Genomic DNA, 18856 nt, shown 5'->3' on the forward strand with positions numbered 1-18856 from the left:
AAATATTGTGGCTGCAATGACAATTAGCATGTTCTCAGGCCTTTTCCACAAGTGAGGGAAGGACGGGGCAGGAGACTGATGGACTAATGGATGTAGCATCTGCAGTAATGTGGCTGTGTGTTAGTCTGAATCTTAAGGTGCCAGCAGAGGTGGCTTACAGTTTGAAGCATAAAGGTCTGAGTTAACTGAGACTTAGTGCTGTTTTCTGTGTTTCTATATTTGATCCTGTGATGTTTTTGTTAACTTTAAATTTCAATCATAACATTTCATATCTGTAAAAATGTATAAACGTCCCACAATGCACTCGCCTGCTTTTGTGCTTGGATACAGTATGCATTGGATTTCTGTATATATTTTCTGTACCATTTATTTTTTGTGCAGGAATTATGTTAGTCGTGGAATTCTGTTATGGGTTTAGGCAAAACCAGAATGAAGAACTCGAGCGCAGACATGACCAAGACAGTAACTGTTTTAAAGATTTGACTGAGTTCTGTAAGACAGCATGAGAGGTTTAGTTCACAGCTGAAGGTGGTTTATCTGTTCACAGGGGAGAGAGCCACTGTGAGAGAGGGAAAGGGCGCTAATGTCAATGAACCAAAGAGGAGAGCTCCATGGAGTGAATACAGGGCTCTCTGAGTGCATGGAGGCTTTTGCTTACTTGCAGCTGTGAGCGAGTCGGAGAAAGGCGGCTGGTTTGTTGGCTTACAGGCGAGTGAGTCCCAGGACGGCAGGCAGGGAGGCAGTAACAGTCAGTGATCCAGTGTAGGTTCTCTCTTTGGCCCAGGGAAGGGTTACTGGAAACAGGAAGACAGAGATGTTAGCGCACAAGACCGAGAGGATAGTGAAACCAACATTTAGGAGCCAAATTGCCTCTCAGTGGATGCTCAACCCAGTCAAGATTTGTGAAGCTGATGAGAAACAGATAATCTTGACGCTAAGACCTTACCTGATAGAACACTGTAGGTTTCGAGCAAAGGCTTTGTTCTTTGTCCCACACACCAATAGCATGTAAGAGTCCTGACCATAACACTGTCCTGAGTGTGTTTCCTCGTTATTGGCTCTTAAAACGTTTTTGCTTCTTTCACTGATGTTCATTACCAACTCCCCTTTAAGCATCTTCATTAGGCTAAAAGAAAATTCCCTCTTGCTTCTGCCTCCAGCATTCTCTCATTCCCCCTGCAGCCCTGTCCATTTCCCCATAACGAACAGCACGCCGAGCATCTGTTCTGCTGAAGCAGCCTTATAATATTTTTGCTATTTGATGTTTACTGTCTCTTGTTAACCACAGAGCCAGCCAGGAGTGCCTAAAAGTTCAAATTTTTGTTTTTTATGTTTTGTTACGTCGTTATTTTAAGTCAATCTTGACAAAATGACAGAAAAAATAAACCACTGTTACAGTTTGTCTGGATCCAGGTTGTCAGGAGTCAACCATGTCCACTCCAGTCCGCTAGGTGGCAGCGCTGCATTAACACTGTCACAACTCCGGGCAGCACAAACGAGTCAACTGTCCGGAAATAAAAACTGTACTTGCGGAAAAAGGAACATGGAAGCGGCAGTGTTCATTTTGTCTCTTGTGGATTGTTGTGCGCTGATTTTCCTCTCCGTTTACTTTGTATCCTTTTCGATTCAGTGAGTCGGACGATGGTAATCGTCTGCGTCAAAGCGGGTTTCTGGCCGAGAGCTTTGCTGAAGTCTTCTGTCTATAAAAGAACAAAAATAATAGCAACCAGCTAGCTTGTTAGCCGCCTTGTTATGAGCGTTGTAGTCGGGCTAGTGTGAACGAACTTGAGACGAAATAAATGTATGAAAGTTTGTAGAGTGTTTTGAGTTAGGAGACACGAAGAGCGGCTGTCTGCACCCATCTCTGTACTGATAGTTTCATTTCACACTGTCGGGGTTTATGTTGCAGTCCCACGCAGCGCTGGGTGACATGCTTCACGAACTGGTTTGACTACATGTCGGTGAGGACACATCTGCTGAAACACATGAGAAATACGAACTCATTAGTTTTAGTAGGTTTGTACGGGGCTGCTGGGCAGTTGGTTTAAGAGCTCCATGTTAATGCGGAGTTTAATGTGTGGCGTTTAGTGTCAGCAGCTAATCGACTATTCTATCGATTAATCCACCGGCGTTTACTGTTGGTCGACAATAACCAACTAGTCCAAACTCAGAAACACTCTTAAGTTAAATTTGAGAACTGTTTAATAGAAAATGTCGAAAACTAATAAAGACATCTTAAGCCATAAAACAATAAATCGTACAGCCATTTTCTTCTGCTTATCTGAAGTCCGGTCGCAGGAGCAGCGGCAGCTAAGCCCAGACCTCCCTCTCCCCACCTCCTACAGTTTATCCGGGAAAACATTAGGCTGTTCCCGGCCAGCCGATAGATGTACCATCTCCAACATGTCTCGGGTCTACACCGGGGCCTCCTCGGTAGGACATGCCTGGTCGGAACTCCTTACACAGGAGGTGACAGCTTCTCCTATAGCCGGCTCCTCTCGATGTGGAGCGACTCCGCTCTCAACCCCTCCAGAATGACTGAGCTCCTCTCCCTATGCTGAGGGAGAGCCCGTCCACTTTTTGGACTGTATCGGCGATCTTATTCTAACATTGTTAACAAAAGATAAGTTCCAGATTCGCAGATTTATGGTGCGTCTCAACAACGATGCGCCATCTGGCGGCAGATTGCTGCATAACATTTAGGACACAATAATTTACTGACAGTAGGCATCAACTAAAATTTGTACATTTAGATTAAAGGACTTCTAAGTGTGGTACCATCTGGGTCGACTAGTCCAGCACATCCTTAGGATAATTGAAAGAACCACAGTCGAGGTCCTGAATGAAGCATCCCAGAGGAACCCACCCGAGGGATTAATAAAGTTTTATCTTATCCTTTTCCCAGCACATCGTACCTTAACTTGAAATATAGATTATAACCTTGTCTGATCTAGAATGTGACTACATCAATGCTAGAGCCTGCTGTTCCAAGCTAAACAAAGTAAGTCTCCTTTGTCTTATTGATTTTATAGATATGGTTGATGATGCGGTTTATCTGTTACCCTCCATCGTTTATGAAATAATCATTGCTGCTTCTTTTCTTTTTGTAACTGACTGTAAAGAGTTAATGTTCACACTCAGATTTCTAATCTGTAATTCAAATGTTTGATGGATGTTTGTTTGATATTTAGTGGGTAATTCCAGAGATGGTTGCCCAGTGTCTTTCCACCATGCTCATGTTGGTCTCGATGCACTGGTTCATCCTCCTCCTGAACCTCCCTGTAGCAGCCTGGAACATTTACAGGTATGCCCAGTCTCAGCATCAGTTAGGTCCACCACAGCTACACGTGCATGTCGGCGATCCTTTCTCTTTTGTAGTTGTTCCTTTTATGTCACGTGGTTGGAAAAATAATTAAAGCAGCAATGATGGGGCCTCATTCAAGAGGCTCCTTGGGTTCTAAAGCCAAAAGGTAGAAATCCTAATGTTTAATGTGGACCCAAAACACTACATGTATACAGGCTAATATGAGGCCCCTCTCAGAAACGGACATAAATGTAACTGTGTAGCTGGATTTAAGAAATAAGTGCTTAAAGTTCTTCAAACATGTTTAGTGCCATCTAGTGTTGGTACAGAACATGATGTCACCAGGTTGGTTGGTTGGTGCTAATGCTGCTTACATTAGTTTGTGTTAGCAAACTAGTGACCAAAACAACAGCTGAGTGGAACATAAGGACACTAAAACTAAAAATGAGTCTGTGGGTGTCACTGCTGTATTGTCCCTAGTTACAGCAATGTTATGTTTAAAAAACCAAGGATATACTGTCCACTTTCACTCTGCTGCACTGAAACGGGACTGCACTGTTAGCTGTAATGTTCATTTTTGTAAAGTACTTTATAAATGAGAACTGTGTGGAGGAGAGCCTGATTGAGTCGCCAGACCAACCAGCCTGAGTCTGACACTGGTATGTTCCTCACCAGGCCGGATGAACAAGCCGTACAATCTCTAAGCAAAGCAGTGCAATCGGCGCCATTTCATACAGTAAAAGAGTTTTTCTTTTCTCAAGCACACCCAGACACTTCAGAAAGTGTCTCTGCCTCGCAGTCACCATTTTATTTATTTTTTCCGATCGCACACATCGACCTATTTTTCCTGCGGGCGTGCTGATGGGATTCCCAGTAAGATACAATAAGACACAAGATACAATAAGTGCTTCAATAAGATACATAGTTGTGTTTGTGGTGTGCCTGTAGGAACCTGTTGTGTTGTTTACTGTTTTGCTTGGGAGACGATTGAAATAGAGCTGATCACATGGGCTAACTGCACTGCACGGTACATCCAGCCACGTGAGGAAGAATCAGTTTCTGACTCAAGCTTGTCGGACTCAAACAGGCTCTCCTCCACACACTGTATAAAACCGAACATTACAGCTAACAGGTGGATTTTCCTTTTTCAGTGCAGCTAGCCAACCAACGAGGAACCACTTAGCCAGAGTGAAAGTGGACAGTACATCCTTAATTTGTTAACATGAAACTCCTCGTTTTCCCCTCTGTTATTAGTTCTGTCACTAGTTACCTAACAAACTAATGCAAGTCCATTAGCAGCAACTAACCAATCAGATGATGTCACGTTCTGTACTGGCACAAAATATGTTGTAAAAACTAATCTTCCTTTCATATCAAACATCCTTGAAAGAGTAGTTGTCAAACAGCTAACAGATCATCTGCAGAGGAATGGCTTATTTGAAGCGTTTCAGTCAGGTTTCAGAGCTCATCACAGCACAGAAACAGCTTTAGTGAAGGTTACAAATGATCTTCTTATGGCCTCTGACAGTGGACTCATCTCTGTGCTTGTCCTGCTAGACCTCAGTGCAGCGTTCGATACTGTCGACCATAATATCCTATTAGAGCGATTAGAACATGCTGTAGGTATTACAGGTACTGCACTGCAGTATATAATGTGTTGAATAATCAGGCCCCATCTTATCTTAATGACCATTAGAGGACTTTGCTCTCAGACTTTCTTTGTGCATCTAGGAAGCAGAGGAGCTGCAGTTGGTTACCAAAATAAAGGCTTGGATAGAATGTATTCAAATCATTCAAACTTTTACATAAAGAGTGACAAATGAATCATTTCATCCAGAGAGTGATCGAAGCTCTTCCTTGTCATTTTCTATCAAAGAGCGGGGTTATACTGTGTAGGGACCCAGCAGACACCTTAACAGTACTAACCAGTGACTAAACTTTCAGTCACAATCGGTCAGCTGGAGCAGTCTTACTGGTGCTTTGAGTCTGCTGGGCGTATCATCTTGATCCATCTCACCCTGCAGGTACTTGAAGGTTCCAATGGGAAACATGGGAGTGTTTGACCCGACTGAGATCCACAACCGGGGTCTGCTCAAGTCTCACATGAAGGAGGCCATGATTAAACTGGGTTACCACCTGCTCTGCTTCTTCATCTATTTGTACAGGTGACACAAGCACACTTTGCTAACACGTCCAGGGCTGTCTTAGCTGTTTGCACTTACATATCCGACTTTTGTTTTCCAGCATGATCCTGGCTTTGATCAATGACTGAGCCCGGAGCAAGAAACTGACTTCAGCTGCCAAATTCCAGGCTCCAGGGTTTGCTGTGTCCCTCTCACATCCTGTGCTCCTGTACTGTATGCATTTAATGTCTCAGAACAACTATTACATTTTTTGTATTGAATTCCAGAGTTTGACTTTGCCACATCGATATGGTTAATATTTAACCTTTCAAAAATACACCTTCATAATCTCCAACAGAAAGCACGTCTGTACTGTGAAAAACAATCACATTTATTTTTGAACCTCTCTGTTTAACAATAAGTCATTACAACCTCAGCAGCTGTTAGACATTTGCAGTCTGTTTCTTTACCAATAAAGATAAGCCCTGTCCCTCCTAGTAATGAGCTATTTTCAGCCTCATGATGAATACTTATTATTCTGGTGCTTTACACAAAGTATTGAAGGTTGCTGTAAGGACCTTAGCTCAACAGCTTCTACCAGAGTGGAGCAAAGGTTTGAAGAAGCTGAATTAAATCAAACTAACAGCGCAGGCCCTGCAAGGATCCGTCTTGGCGTAGCAGCCTAAGTTATGGCAGGGATCCTTCCACAGTGTGCTCGGGCTTTCTGCCCACTTCTTTTCACCTGGCTGGTCGCTCTTGTGCTCTAATGTGATGCAATCCATGTAATAACTATAACACTTCAGTTCATACTGTAAATTGTATTGTTTGTGCCACATGTAATGACTTTTCCCGAGCTAGTGATTCAATCAGTTTCACAGTTAATGTGGTCCTTTATTGTGTGTGCATGCTATGCTCCACGGCAGGGTTTAATGACAACTAACCTTCCATTAATAAGATGTTTCTATGATACTATTGCTGCAGTCGATCCTCAGCAGCGTCATAAGCGCACTGAATTAAGGGGCAGTCGGGATTCTGATTCTTTGATTGGCAAAGTTTCATTGTTCAAGTAAATGTTTGAAAGTTCCTGTTGTGTCAACATAATCCTATTTTTTTAAAAAGTAAACATTGAACCACTTATGTTCCAATCAGTCCATTAAATGTCCAAAACTCCCAGTCAGATTTAGAGGTTTGAAACTGGCTCATTAGTCTGTTTTTGTCAGTATTTTGTAACTCAGACTTTCTCTTATTGTCTACACCAATAGAGATCAATGAAAGTGGCCCACTCCACGTGACTGACGTTGTGTATTTTATTGTGTAGTTTGCATATGTGCACTCACCTGCTGGTTGGTTTGTGACTGCTGCTCTTTGATTTCGACACTTTGTAACAAACACATTTACTGACAGTTTTCCAACGTTGACCTCAGGTGTCTGATTGCACTGACGTGTAGTTGAGGTTGGATAACTAATCCAGTTCTGAGACTTATTCTGCATACAGGACCAACCAGACACAACACAACACACACACACACACACACAATCTGTCTGTTCCTTACAAACCTAACATGGTCACCTGTTGCAGTCATGTGCTGCTCCACTCTGAATGACAATCTGTCATCTTCCTGTGTGTCTGCAGTATTAGTACAGGAAATGTTGTGTTTACTGAATAAATTTTCATTCCATTACACTGCCTGGCATTCCTGTGATCAATAGGCCTGATTATAGTTGTTCTTTTCAGCATCCTTCTGCTCATCACCACAGTGTGAGAGAAATGATCTCCTTACTAAAACTGATTCTGAGGTGCAGTTTCACTAACTCAGGTGTAGAAACTGTGGCAGTTCAACTTCAGTCTGCACGTTTCAGCTTTTTTCTCAAAATAGATTTTCAACTTAATTTTGAAATTTCAACTTTATTCTCAAAGTGATCAATAACATATTTTTTCTTAATGTAACCTTGATACTTTGTCATACTGTTGAGATTAAATGAAGAACTTATTCTGTTTGCACAGAGTTTTAAAAAATTATTATTTATGCCTTCTCTCTCCTTTTGTTCTCTCTGGACCGTCCAATCATCATTTGATTATATTTTAAATTTTTATAGTTTTGATTAGAAGTTAAAGATTGTTTACTAGTCCTTTTAGCCTCTCTCAGATGTAATGAGAGGCAACATGTATTATCTTTCAGTACAACAACAGCAAGGAAAAACTTACGCATATCAACTAGGCTAGAGAGTGTTTATCAAGATCTAACAAATAAAAGGACGACTGCATCAAGAACCTCATAAGATTATTTGGTTGGGGCCAACCTCCTCAGATTAATCTGTGTAGCCAAATAATTATAATATAAAACTATTTTGTTGTTTACTGAAAAAACCACAGCTTGCACAGTCTGGTGTGGAAGAAGTGACGAAAAGCTAAGAGGGAAAGATAAAGTAAAAATCGATGTAGCAAAGTGTACCAAATGAACCAACATGTTAGCAGCTGCTGCTGCTGCTGCTGGAGCTCACAGCCACAGGAGGCTGCTGTTGGTAGCAGCAGCTGTGGAGAAGCACAGGCAGAGCAACAGCAGTCCCAACACCAGAGTAAGGACGAGATGGAGGAAAGTGTAGTTAAGGTAAGGAAACAGGTGGAGAGATATAATAAGGGTGGTTGCGAATGATTCAAATGGGATTTCCAGATGCAGACAGACGAATGGTGATGGCTAACCAACCAGACACAGAGGTGGTGGTTAAGCAGAAGAAGACAGCTGTGGTGATAGATGTAGTGATACTGAGTGATAGCAACATCAGGAAGAAGGAACATGAGAAGTTGTGGAGGGTGAAGGTAACAGTGGTCCCCGAGGTAATCGGAGTACTCAGTGCGGTATCCCCTAACCTGGGCGAGTGGCTCCAGCAGATCCCAGGAACAACATCGGAGATCTCTGTCCAGAAGAGCGCAGTCCAAGGAACAGCTGAGATACTGTGCAGGACCCTCAAGCTCCCAGGCCTCTGGTAGAGGACCCGAGCTTGAAGGATGTAGACCGTCTACACGGGTGAATTTTTTTTAATACAATCATGGTGGGCCACCAGTCTAACCTTGCTGAAGATCTTATTTATGCATATTACTGTGTTGCAAAAAAAGCCCTATGATATGAGTCACTGTCTCACAAGCATGTAGCATCATTGATCCTCATGCCTGAAGGAATGTCATATGCAATCATTACAAATCATAAGTATGGTAATGTTTCCATTTGGTGTTGCATCACTCGAAATATACACAAAATGTACACAATTTTTCAGACAGTCAACAGCTACAGTAGATATCTCAGGACTGATTTTCTCCTTAAAGAGTTGTAAATCAGCGGAGTGATTATTTCCTGCACATGAACAGCACTTAGTATTATTAGTAGTAGTAATAGAATGCTGAATCAGTGTTCACACTATTAAGATTTAAAACTTTATTAATACAAATGCTTTACAATCATTCAAATATTATTATCTAAGTCTTTATTATTATTTATATATTATTGCAGCTTGTTCTTCCATGCATTGTTGTGAATACTGCGTGCTTTAAGCTGGAGAAAGCAATGACAGAGTGTCATCAGGCAGAATCTTCATGTTGCTGTGATTTGCATGTTTTTCTTATTGTGGTGCATTTGCATGGGTTTCGTTTTATTGGTTTTAGATTTTTATTTTGTTGTGTAAATATTTAACTGTTAGCTTTTGTCGTGTCAACATTTTTTCCATAACCGCAGATTGGCTAATTAACACGACTGAGTAGCTGACAAGAAGGCTGGAAGAGCCAATCCGCTGCCGGGGAAGAGAGCAGAGCTCGAGATAGATGTTAGAGTTGTAGCTGTTCGCCACCTCCGCTGCAGCCTGCTAGAGAAAGAAGCCTGACATTGACAATGCAGCTCACTACGAGCCTTACACAGCCCTGTGAGTAATCTGCTCGGGGGTTTCTTTGGTGTGATGACTAGTGTCGGGCAGTGGGAATGTGTAAGATAGTGGCTGTACATGGCCAGTATTCCAGATCATGTCAGGGTTCATGTTTTCTTCTTTTTGAGATTATGGTTTGTAGAATATTCTAAGGTTTCGTTTATCTCCCTGGTTTTGCTTCCAATGGTCGTGCTCCTGTTTTGTGTAGTATTTGTCGTGTTCCTGGGTCGTTGTGTCTGTGTGTCCTGGTTTTATATCCTTGTGTTTAGTATTATTCGTGGTTCTGTGCAGTGACTGCTGTGTGGTCTGCAGTGTTGGGAAGGTTACTTTTAAAATGTGTCCCAGTACAGATTACAGATTACATGCCCCAAAATGTATTTTGTAACGTATTCCGAATACGTAACGTATTCGAATACTTTGGATTACTTAATATATTATCATGCTTTTTACAACTACATGAATGAACTATTGCTGTGTGATTTATTACTTTTACTGAAGGTTACTCGCCATACCAATACCAACTAGATGTTTAAATCTTAATATAAATGAGTAACAGTAGGTGGACATTAGGTAAGGCTGCACTTTTTGCAGCGATCTCGTATAGAAAACTGTTCGCGCATATATAAAACAGGTCCGTGGCTCTGAACCGTAGTAAAGGGACCTCTGGCTGATACGTCAGGTTCGTGTCGGGCTCGTAGCCATAGTTTTCGGTGTTCCATGTTCTTGTCATGTATCCCGAGTTGAAGATCCTGAATCAAACAGATTCAGGAGCTGCTCCCAACAAACCAGGACGTGAATGCTTTCATCTTTAAATATGCATTTCTGTGATTGCTGGTAACACAAATAATATTTTATGGGGTCACTTAAACTTGTCTTACTTCCAGGTATTTCGCAGGAAAGAAGACAGACAAATTATATGTAAGTACGTCTTGATGCATTCTCAATTATCCAGGTAAGTAAATCTCCAAAGGTTGATTCTGTTCATCTGGACGTTTTCAGTGGGAGAAATGTTCAGTTGCAGTCACCTGGACGAGTGACAAAACGTTTCTCCCACTGAAAAGTACGGCGTAAATAATTTTCTGCATAATTGATGTTCTACTACTCCACTTTATTTTTATATAAACTTAAAAATGATACAGTAACTTTTCTCCCTTTCACATTTAAAAATTTATTTTGTTGGTGTTCTTGTTTTTAATATTGTAAATTTTAGGCCACTCAGAACGGTTCTTGGAAGGTTGCAATGCCTTATTCCCCTCATCACCTTTTACATGATATATATGTGATATATGTACATTGATGTATTGATATATATGATGTAAAAGGTGACGACCTTTAGCGGACATTCAGCACTGCACCAATTAGTTTACACGTGATCACAATGTTTTTCAACATGGATTGTACTTGAAGTTGATTCCAGGGAAAAGAGGCTTAAAATGACTAATTAGGTAAATGACTTCCAGACATTGTCTCGCTACAGGAGACTCACATGTCCGAAACGTGCACACATGCCACAGCTCCTTCACACAGTCTCAGTCTGATGGTGCGTTCACACCGAACGCAATAGATGCGACCAGAGCTTCAGGTTTACATGTAAAGTCAATGGAGGAGCGCGATGAAGCGCGACTGGGGGTCGCGCGAAACTTCAGAAGCAGATTTGCGTAGCGAAAATCCTTTTCTGCCTGATTCGAGCAAACAAGTAGCGCGACTGATGCGTTTGAAGCGCGAAGTAAAATACGCGCTGCAGTTTGTGTGGTGCATTTTGTGCATTCGCGCTTATTGCGTCTACCGCTCGAGTTGGAAAAATCTGAACTCCAGCGTCAAGTCGCGCCACGACAACCAATCAGGAGCCCGGTGATGTGATGCTCTGACCTAGTTCAAAGGGGCAGGTCCAGCCAAAGCCATTCATTCTAGCCATCAGTAGTGGTGTGCGATACTGCATATTTTGGTATCGATCCGATACCAAGTAAATATGGGCCAGTATCGCTGATACCAACACTGATACTTTTCAATAAATAAGGTGGATGCGTCATTGAATTGCTAAATCGCAATTATTTTTCATGACCTTAAGTGTTTTTTGTGATGTTTCCTTTTTTATTAATAAATAGTTCAAACCCAGGACATAATTAGGACAAAGTTTATAATTAATTAAAAAAATGTTTATTATTGTGGCGGGTTGTGGTCTGCGTTGCCGCTGCAGGTGAGATGGACTAACCTTCACGGCATCTACAATCATGCCTCGCCGGCTTAAAACCTGTGCGCTGCTTGTGCTGTTGTTGTTTTTGGTGGTGATGTGTACGGCTGGCAGCGGGAGAGCTGCAGCCGTTGAATGTACTGTTACAGCAACCGTGTGATTATTGTAAGAATAAATGATGCTGCGAAGCATGAACAAGCCATCGGGTCTGCCGTGGTGGTGATCTTTTTTTCTTGCTTTTTATCTTAAGTGCACGCAAACCAGTAAACAAATTAACACAAATACTGTTGATAAACTATAATACAAAAATTACAATTAAAATTCTCAACAACAAAAACAACTGGTAAAAATATAATTAATATGTAAACAACTTAACAACCCCCAAAGTGTCTAAGTCACGTCACGTGACAGTGCAACACCGAAACATAAGAGTGGGGGAGAGGGAGCAAAGTGTGCCTGCTCTTCGCTGACACAGGAGCGGCGAGTCCAGCGACCTGGCAGCATTATAAACGAGCAGAACTCAAAGTAAAGAATTGATCTCACCAGGTTAGTATCGATCCGATACCGATGCCGACTTGGTATTGATACTATCGATATTTGGATCAATCCGCCCACCACTAGCCATCAGTAGTTTTCTTTTGAGGCAGCAGGTTCTCCAGGGCAGAAACAATGTTCTTATTTTTCTCCTCCTTCTCCCCTGAATCATTCCTGCCTGTGGCCATCTCCCTGTACAACTCCTCCATCTAACACACTGTAAACACTGCTATAGTTACACCCTTTTTACACACACTCTTTTCTACTCTGGAATATTCTCCTCAATTTTCTTGATATTTATTCATAATCACCTCTGTTAATCCTTGATATTTATAATTGAGTGATCTGCATATATTATCTCCCATCAGTGCCTATGCCATTCCCAATATGCGCTGGCATGACGTTGGGGCAGCATGAATATGAACAGATGTTTTTTGTTTTTTTGGGGGGGGTTTTGCCGATGCCCGTGATCAAGGGCATAGATTTGGTTTTGGCATTGGTGGGGACGGATGATTCAACCACCGAACACTGCCCTGTTTTTGTCTTTGCTTCTTGATTAAAAAAAGGAGAAATATAGTTGCCTACATATGCTATTCTACATGCTTTTAAACCATTAAAAATCACAATTCATAGTTTTAGATGTGAATTATATAATGTTAAATTACTATTAAACAAATGACTAAGTATTTTAGACTTTAGTTTACTTCAGCCATATTCCATATAAATCAGGTATCATACAAAAATAGTTTCAAATACAGTCATGACAAGAATATGACTTTAAAACAATTTGTGCAAACTGCACTACAAGGTGGAATATTTGCAAAATCGTGACTACCTCATGATATATTGTCTCAAAAATTAACCCTATGAATATGTCAGTACCATTAGGATGAAATTATTGTGTCACCGACACAATAATTGTTGGTGACACAATAATTTCACCAACAATTATTTCTGCACCGCTGGGTGAATGAGACGTTGACAGATCGTATTTTTCTTTCTACCAGGTTTGTTTTTCTTTACTCAAAGAGATCAAATTGTTGGTGGGGACATGTCCCTTCCGTCCATGCCAAATCTACGCCCTTGCCCGTGATGCTGCCCTGGGCAAACACCCATATCAAAAACCGCTACTGCGTCTGGCACTACTTCCTCCCACATTTCCGCTTCACGCGTGTGAAAATTGCATATTTTAAAGCGCAACCAGTTCGCTTTGGACACGCTTCGAGGTGCGAATGTGCACGCGACCAGCTAGGGGCTTCTGGCGCCTTTTGGTCGCGTCTATCGTGTTTGGTGTGAACGCACCCTGATACAACTCAAAGCAAAGAGGCATAGCCATTGTAATGAACAGAAAAATAAGCTTCACTGTTACCAACACTAACACTCTTTTAGACTGAGAATCGCTAGAATAAGGATCTGTGTTTATGAGCCAAATGCTCTTCACAGCATGCAGAGGATCACCAGACAGGGCTGCTTGCTTTTGTTATTAAACTGAAAATACAGACCATAAGATAAGCCCATATGCTGATGATGTATTACTGTTTCTCAGGAACTCATAAACCTTGCTCCTAAAGATGATCACACTTATAGATATGTTTCAAAACCCCACTCCACTACAGTCAGGTAACATTAAATATGTAGGTATAAATCTTTCTGCCACACCCTGGTGTGGTGGAGTCATGTTCCTTTACTAAAAACTGTAGAGGATGATCTCACACGATGGAGAAAAACTGTTTGCCTCCTTCCTGACTTCCTATTTTTCTGTATGTTTGATGATCCAAAACATTTAAGTGTTGTTGAGATTAAATTATTTGAAGTGCCTCAATAAGGCTATGCTTTTTATTAATAAGTGTTATAAAGTTATATAGTATAGTATTAAGTGGATACGGCCCTGAAAAATAAAGGCATTAGACTATCTGTCCTTGGGGGGTAGAATGCTGTAGACTCTTGCTCGCGCTTGCCTGAGGGAAAAGTAGATAACAGGGGACCATCTCTAATGGAAAGTTACTGAGACACTGTTGTTTAGACTAGAATGAGAGAGCTTCTGGAATAAAACTGTATTAGGGGCACACCACCATTTTGAGATCCACAGCACCGTGTCATGCAGGACGCATATTGTGAAAGAGAAATAAAGAGTTAAATGGTCTACTGAGCAGTGTTTTGTCTTCCATCGGATGCCTCTGAGGAATCAAAAGAACTCGGTGAAGTGTTGAAATTTAACAGTGTGACAAACAAATTTAAATATTGGACAAAAATAATACAAGTAAACGCAAAATGCAGTTTCTAAATTAAGATGTTTATTATTATTATTATTAAGGGGAACAAAAATCCAAGCCTACATGGCCCTGCGGGAAAAAGTGATTTCCCCGCCATCATACGATAAATTAACTGCAGTTTATCACATCTTTAAAAAGATGAGTTTAATTTCTCCGGCCACAACCTCTAGAAAGGTTAGAAAGTCATTTCTAAAGCTGTGGGACTCCCGCGAACCACAGCGAGAGCTGTTATCCACAAACGGCCTAAAACATGGAACTGTGGTGAACCGGGAGTGTCCAGCCAGCCAAAATTACCCCCAAAAGTGCAGCGACGACTCATGCAAGAGGTCACAAAAGACCCCAGAACATCGTCCAAAGAAGTGCAGGCCTCACTTGGCTCAGGTAAGGTCAGTGTTCACGACTCCACCATAAAAAGAGAGTGGGCAAAAATGACCTGCACACGGGAGAGAACCACTGCTGAGCAAAAGGAACATAAAGGCTCGTCTCACATTTGCCAGAAAACGTTGATGATCCCCACGATGAAAGCACTGAAAATGATAAGACAAAAGTTGAACTTTTTGGAGGGTGTGTGTATCATTACTTTTGTCCACCTCTGAGTAGCTTAAAAAACAAAACATAATGAAGACTTTGGGCCTACTTTGCAGAATTGTTTTAATTCAGCCACACTGGAGGGTTTTCAAGCATGAACCACTTTTTTAAAGGTCGTGCCACAGCACCTTCGGATCAGGACTTTGACCAGGCCACTCCTGAGTCCTCCACAGCGCTTTAAAGACTCATTGATAGTTATCGCAAACGCTTGATTGCAGTTGTTGCTGCTGAGGGCGGCCCAACCAGGTTTAACAAGCAATCACTTTTTCACGTAAGACCATGTAGCTTTGGATTTTTTTCCACCTTAAAAACACCTTCAAACTGTATTTTATGTTTACTCTTGTTATCTTTGTCTAATATTACAGTTTTTTTGATTGAAACATTTAAATGTGACAAACATTAAAAAAAACCAATAGGAAATCAGGACGGGGGCTTTTCACACTACTGTATGTCACTGATGGGATATATATCATTAAAAGGACGATTCTGCCTAAATTGATTACTTGTTTTCACTGATCCTGAATAAACCCTCTCTTACTTGGTTTAAATCAGCAGCCTCCAACATTTAATAAACCATAAGTTTAAAACCTCTGCAAAAAACAAAATACAATGGAGGTCTAGAACTACCAAATTCGTATCACTACTTGTAAACCAATAGATTACTATATTTCAAAATGGATTAAATCCAGATTATTAGACAGCCTGTGGCTGAACTAGAAGAATTCTGTGGAAAAGCAAAAGTCTCCCACAGGCCCGTGGGGCGGGGCATCGAGGTGAGGGCACAACCCAGACCTGTTTGTCTTGTCCCTGTACTGTGTGTGTCTGTTGTAACTGAGTGGCTGTGCAGATGAGACTTGTGACTCATCTCCACACTCTACTCTCTGTGCTGCTCTGCACTCAGTGGTGCTCCAGAGTGGTGGTGTTGTGGGTGTCATATAACATATCATGCATACAGTCTTGTTGGAGAGGTGTGGTGCTGTAGGTAAATGTTTATCTGTACATGACAATAAAACTTAATCGATCCCTCGTTTCCTAATTAGAAACTCTGTGTACAACGAAGCAAAGGAGGCTGCACAGTAAAACCTTTTTTTAAAACCCCGAATGCTTTATTTAAAATCTGGACACATAATTCTCCTACAGAACTAGACTGAATAGTACAATCACTTTTTGCAATAACACATTAAAACTGAATTCCAGGCAAAAACTGCCTGCAAGCAAACACAGTTACTACTTTGGCTTCTTAACTGAAGAAGAGAAGCCTGAAATGATCCAAATAAACAAGCTGAAAGGATCACAGAAGCAGAAACGCAAACACCACGTGTGGGCTGTGGGACAGACGCTGTTGTGCACTGTGTGTGTGTGTGTGTGTGTGTGTGAGAGATGGAGGAGTGAAGCTGCTGATGGCTACAGTTATGTCGGGGGAGATAACAGGGTTCCCACCGTCTTCCAGCTGTTGTTCACAACTGGAAAGAATCTGAATAAACTTACAGAGAGTAAAAAAGCTGTTTGGATAAAAATTGATCTGCATTATTCAAATTTCAGTTTTTGTTCAAGACAATTAAACAAAGTTTCTGTTTCCAATTTCACCCAGGAGCACTGAGTGTGACGCTGTAAACGAGTTGTGTTAACAAACAGAAACCAGACGTGGGAAGCCTGAAACACAAATATGATAATAACATAACTGTATATCACACATGGAGGAAGACTGTTCTTTGACCCAAGACAGGAAACGTTTGAAAAGAATAAGTCACGTTCTGTCATTTTGTTTGCTTCCTGTTGATGTGTTGAACATTAAGGATAAGACTGATGTTTTCTTTTTATCTTAAGATGTAATTTACAGAATGACGTGGAAACCAAATCTTTATTTGGAGTAATAAAGATTCCTTTAAGCTACAGAGATGCAGCGGCGTCACATGATATTACAGAGCAGACGATGCACTGCCTGTCTGACTGAATTAATAACAAAGATGTTTTTATGTTTCTGTCTTTACTGATCACACTGAGTAATCAAACACTGGAGAAAGGAGGTGAACCTCGAAGCTGCTTGGAATCAGGCATTTCATTTAAGAGGATGTCACTTACTGTTTACAGTTTGTAGAGATGCATAGTCTGAACTGCACCTTCATCATAATTTTGACAGGAGAGAAGCTTTACGTAGATGTGCACAGCTAGAAACTTCAAAAACCCTCTGAACACCTGTTCGTAAGTCCACCATGATAGCACTTTATACACATTCACCATATTTTAAGTGCTTTCTATCTACCATTCATACTCCAATCATGCATCAGAGAGCAACTTGGGCTTAGTATCCTGTCCAAGGATATTTGGCTTGCAGACTGGGGGGACCAGGGATCAAACCACCGACCTTCCAGTCAGTACAGGACAGGCTCTACCTCCTGAGCTACAGCCACTCGTAAATGAAGGAAAGTCAGGAAAGTTTTTTTCTACTACAAACATTCTGTCAATGGACCAAAACAAACTGAGAAAAGCCAAATAAATGCACAACCCAGATCTCTACCACAGCGCTGTTTCACTAACAGTTCCAGGAAATGAACCTTCGGGTGGTCACCCCCTTTATCCAGCATGCAATATGCAATCAGTGTGTTCAAAAAGGACGTGCCAGCAGTTTTAGTTTAGTCAGCCTGGGTTTGTTAGATGATTGTATTATTATTATTTATCTACTGTTCATCAAGATTTAGTGTTGAAATCCTGATCATGTCAAAAGGTTCACTGACAGCTTCGTGTAAGAAATCAGACTGTTTGTTAAAATCCACTCACAACCAACAGTATCAATAAAGATGCCAAACGATGAAACAGACAGCAGTCTCTCTCCACACACACACACACACGCACGCACACGCACGCACGCACGCACGCACGCACGCACGCACGCACGCACGCACGCACGCACGCACGCACACGCACACACACACACACGCACACACACGCACACACACACACGACTGTTGTTTGTACAGAGGAAGGAAACAGGCTGAAACACAATCAAAGAGCAAAGAGTGAAAACATGACAGCGAATTAAAGGAAACTCCACACTTGGACAGAGGAAACGACATCCCATAATCCACGTATGATGGCTGACAGGTAATGCTCTGAAGACGACACAGTTGTACACATCAGCTGCTGTATGCCCTCACGAAACAGCAAAGCACTTGACACATTTGAACACTGCGAGTGTAAAACATGAGTTATCCATCAAACTGCAGATTCCTATGCAACATGCTTCTGGGACACGATTCTGTCTCTGGGTTTAAGCAGGAAAGCACAAAGGAGCCAAGCCATGAAACTCCACATTTAAAACTAAAGAACAAAACCAAAAACAGACTATAGCAGTTAAAAGATTCTCTTCGAGTGGGTCTCACTTCCATCAACCATCGCTGCAGCTATAGTTTCATAAAAGGTTCAGTGACGGGTCAAAAAGCCAGAGTTTCTTCATGTGAGAAGCTCAGACAGAAGAGACAAACCCTCCACCCAGCACCTAGCACTAGTCAGTGAACTACTCAGGAATAAATAATGTAATTTATAATAAAGCAGGAGGTTGGTGGTCCTGTGTGGTTCTAGGGAACGGGTCCACAAAGAGGAGAAGGTGGGTCAGATGTCCTGGAGCCCGGCCTCGAGTTCGACAGCTCGTGTTGTGACGTCCAGATGCGCCCCAATACAGGCCACGCCTTCAAGATGCAGCTGTCCAATTCCCAAAACGTCCCCACTTTATGCATTCAAATGTCTACAGAGTCTCAATGCTTTCAGGGTGTTAGCGGCAGATCATCAGCTGTCCATGCTGCAACACTCTGCAGGATAAGAAACACACACACGTTACTCATCATCATCATCATCGTCGTCAGTGATTAAAGGCTGCTGGGCGTCACTTTGACCAAGCAAACACTTGACCAACAGCTCCTGTGAATGTTAGTTA

The 18856-nt window shown here is 41.7% G+C and overlaps 2 protein-coding genes across 2 annotated transcripts in view; one reads left to right on the forward strand and one right to left on the reverse strand.

Moving 5' to 3' along the window:
* Window positions 1–1491: 1491 nt before the first annotated feature.
* cnih4 (cornichon family AMPA receptor auxiliary protein 4) lies at window positions 1492–7111 on the forward strand. Its single transcript, XM_031734705.2, has 5 exons — window positions 1492–1612; window positions 2933–3001; window positions 3192–3304; window positions 5329–5469; window positions 5549–7111. The coding sequence occupies exons 1-5, from the start codon at window positions 1544–1546 to the stop codon at window positions 5574–5576; spliced, it is 420 nt and encodes a 139-aa protein (XP_031590565.1). The 5' UTR covers window positions 1492–1543; the 3' UTR covers window positions 5577–7111.
* An 8898-nt stretch (window positions 7112–16009) lies between these two features.
* Window positions 16010–18856, reverse strand: part of wdr26a (WD repeat domain 26a) — a 28803-nt gene continuing 25956 nt past the window's right edge. The window contains exon 14 of the mRNA XM_031734708.2: window positions 16010–18731. Coding sequence (XP_031590568.1) covers window positions 18709–18731 — 23 coding nt within the window. The 3' untranslated portion in view covers window positions 16010–18708. The remainder of the gene's footprint in view (window positions 18732–18856) is intronic.

The sequence above is a fragment of the Oreochromis aureus genome, linkage group 11, assembly GCF_013358895.1.
Source record: "Oreochromis aureus strain Israel breed Guangdong linkage group 11, ZZ_aureus, whole genome shotgun sequence".
Taxonomy (NCBI): Eukaryota; Metazoa; Chordata; class Actinopteri; order Cichliformes; family Cichlidae; genus Oreochromis; species Oreochromis aureus.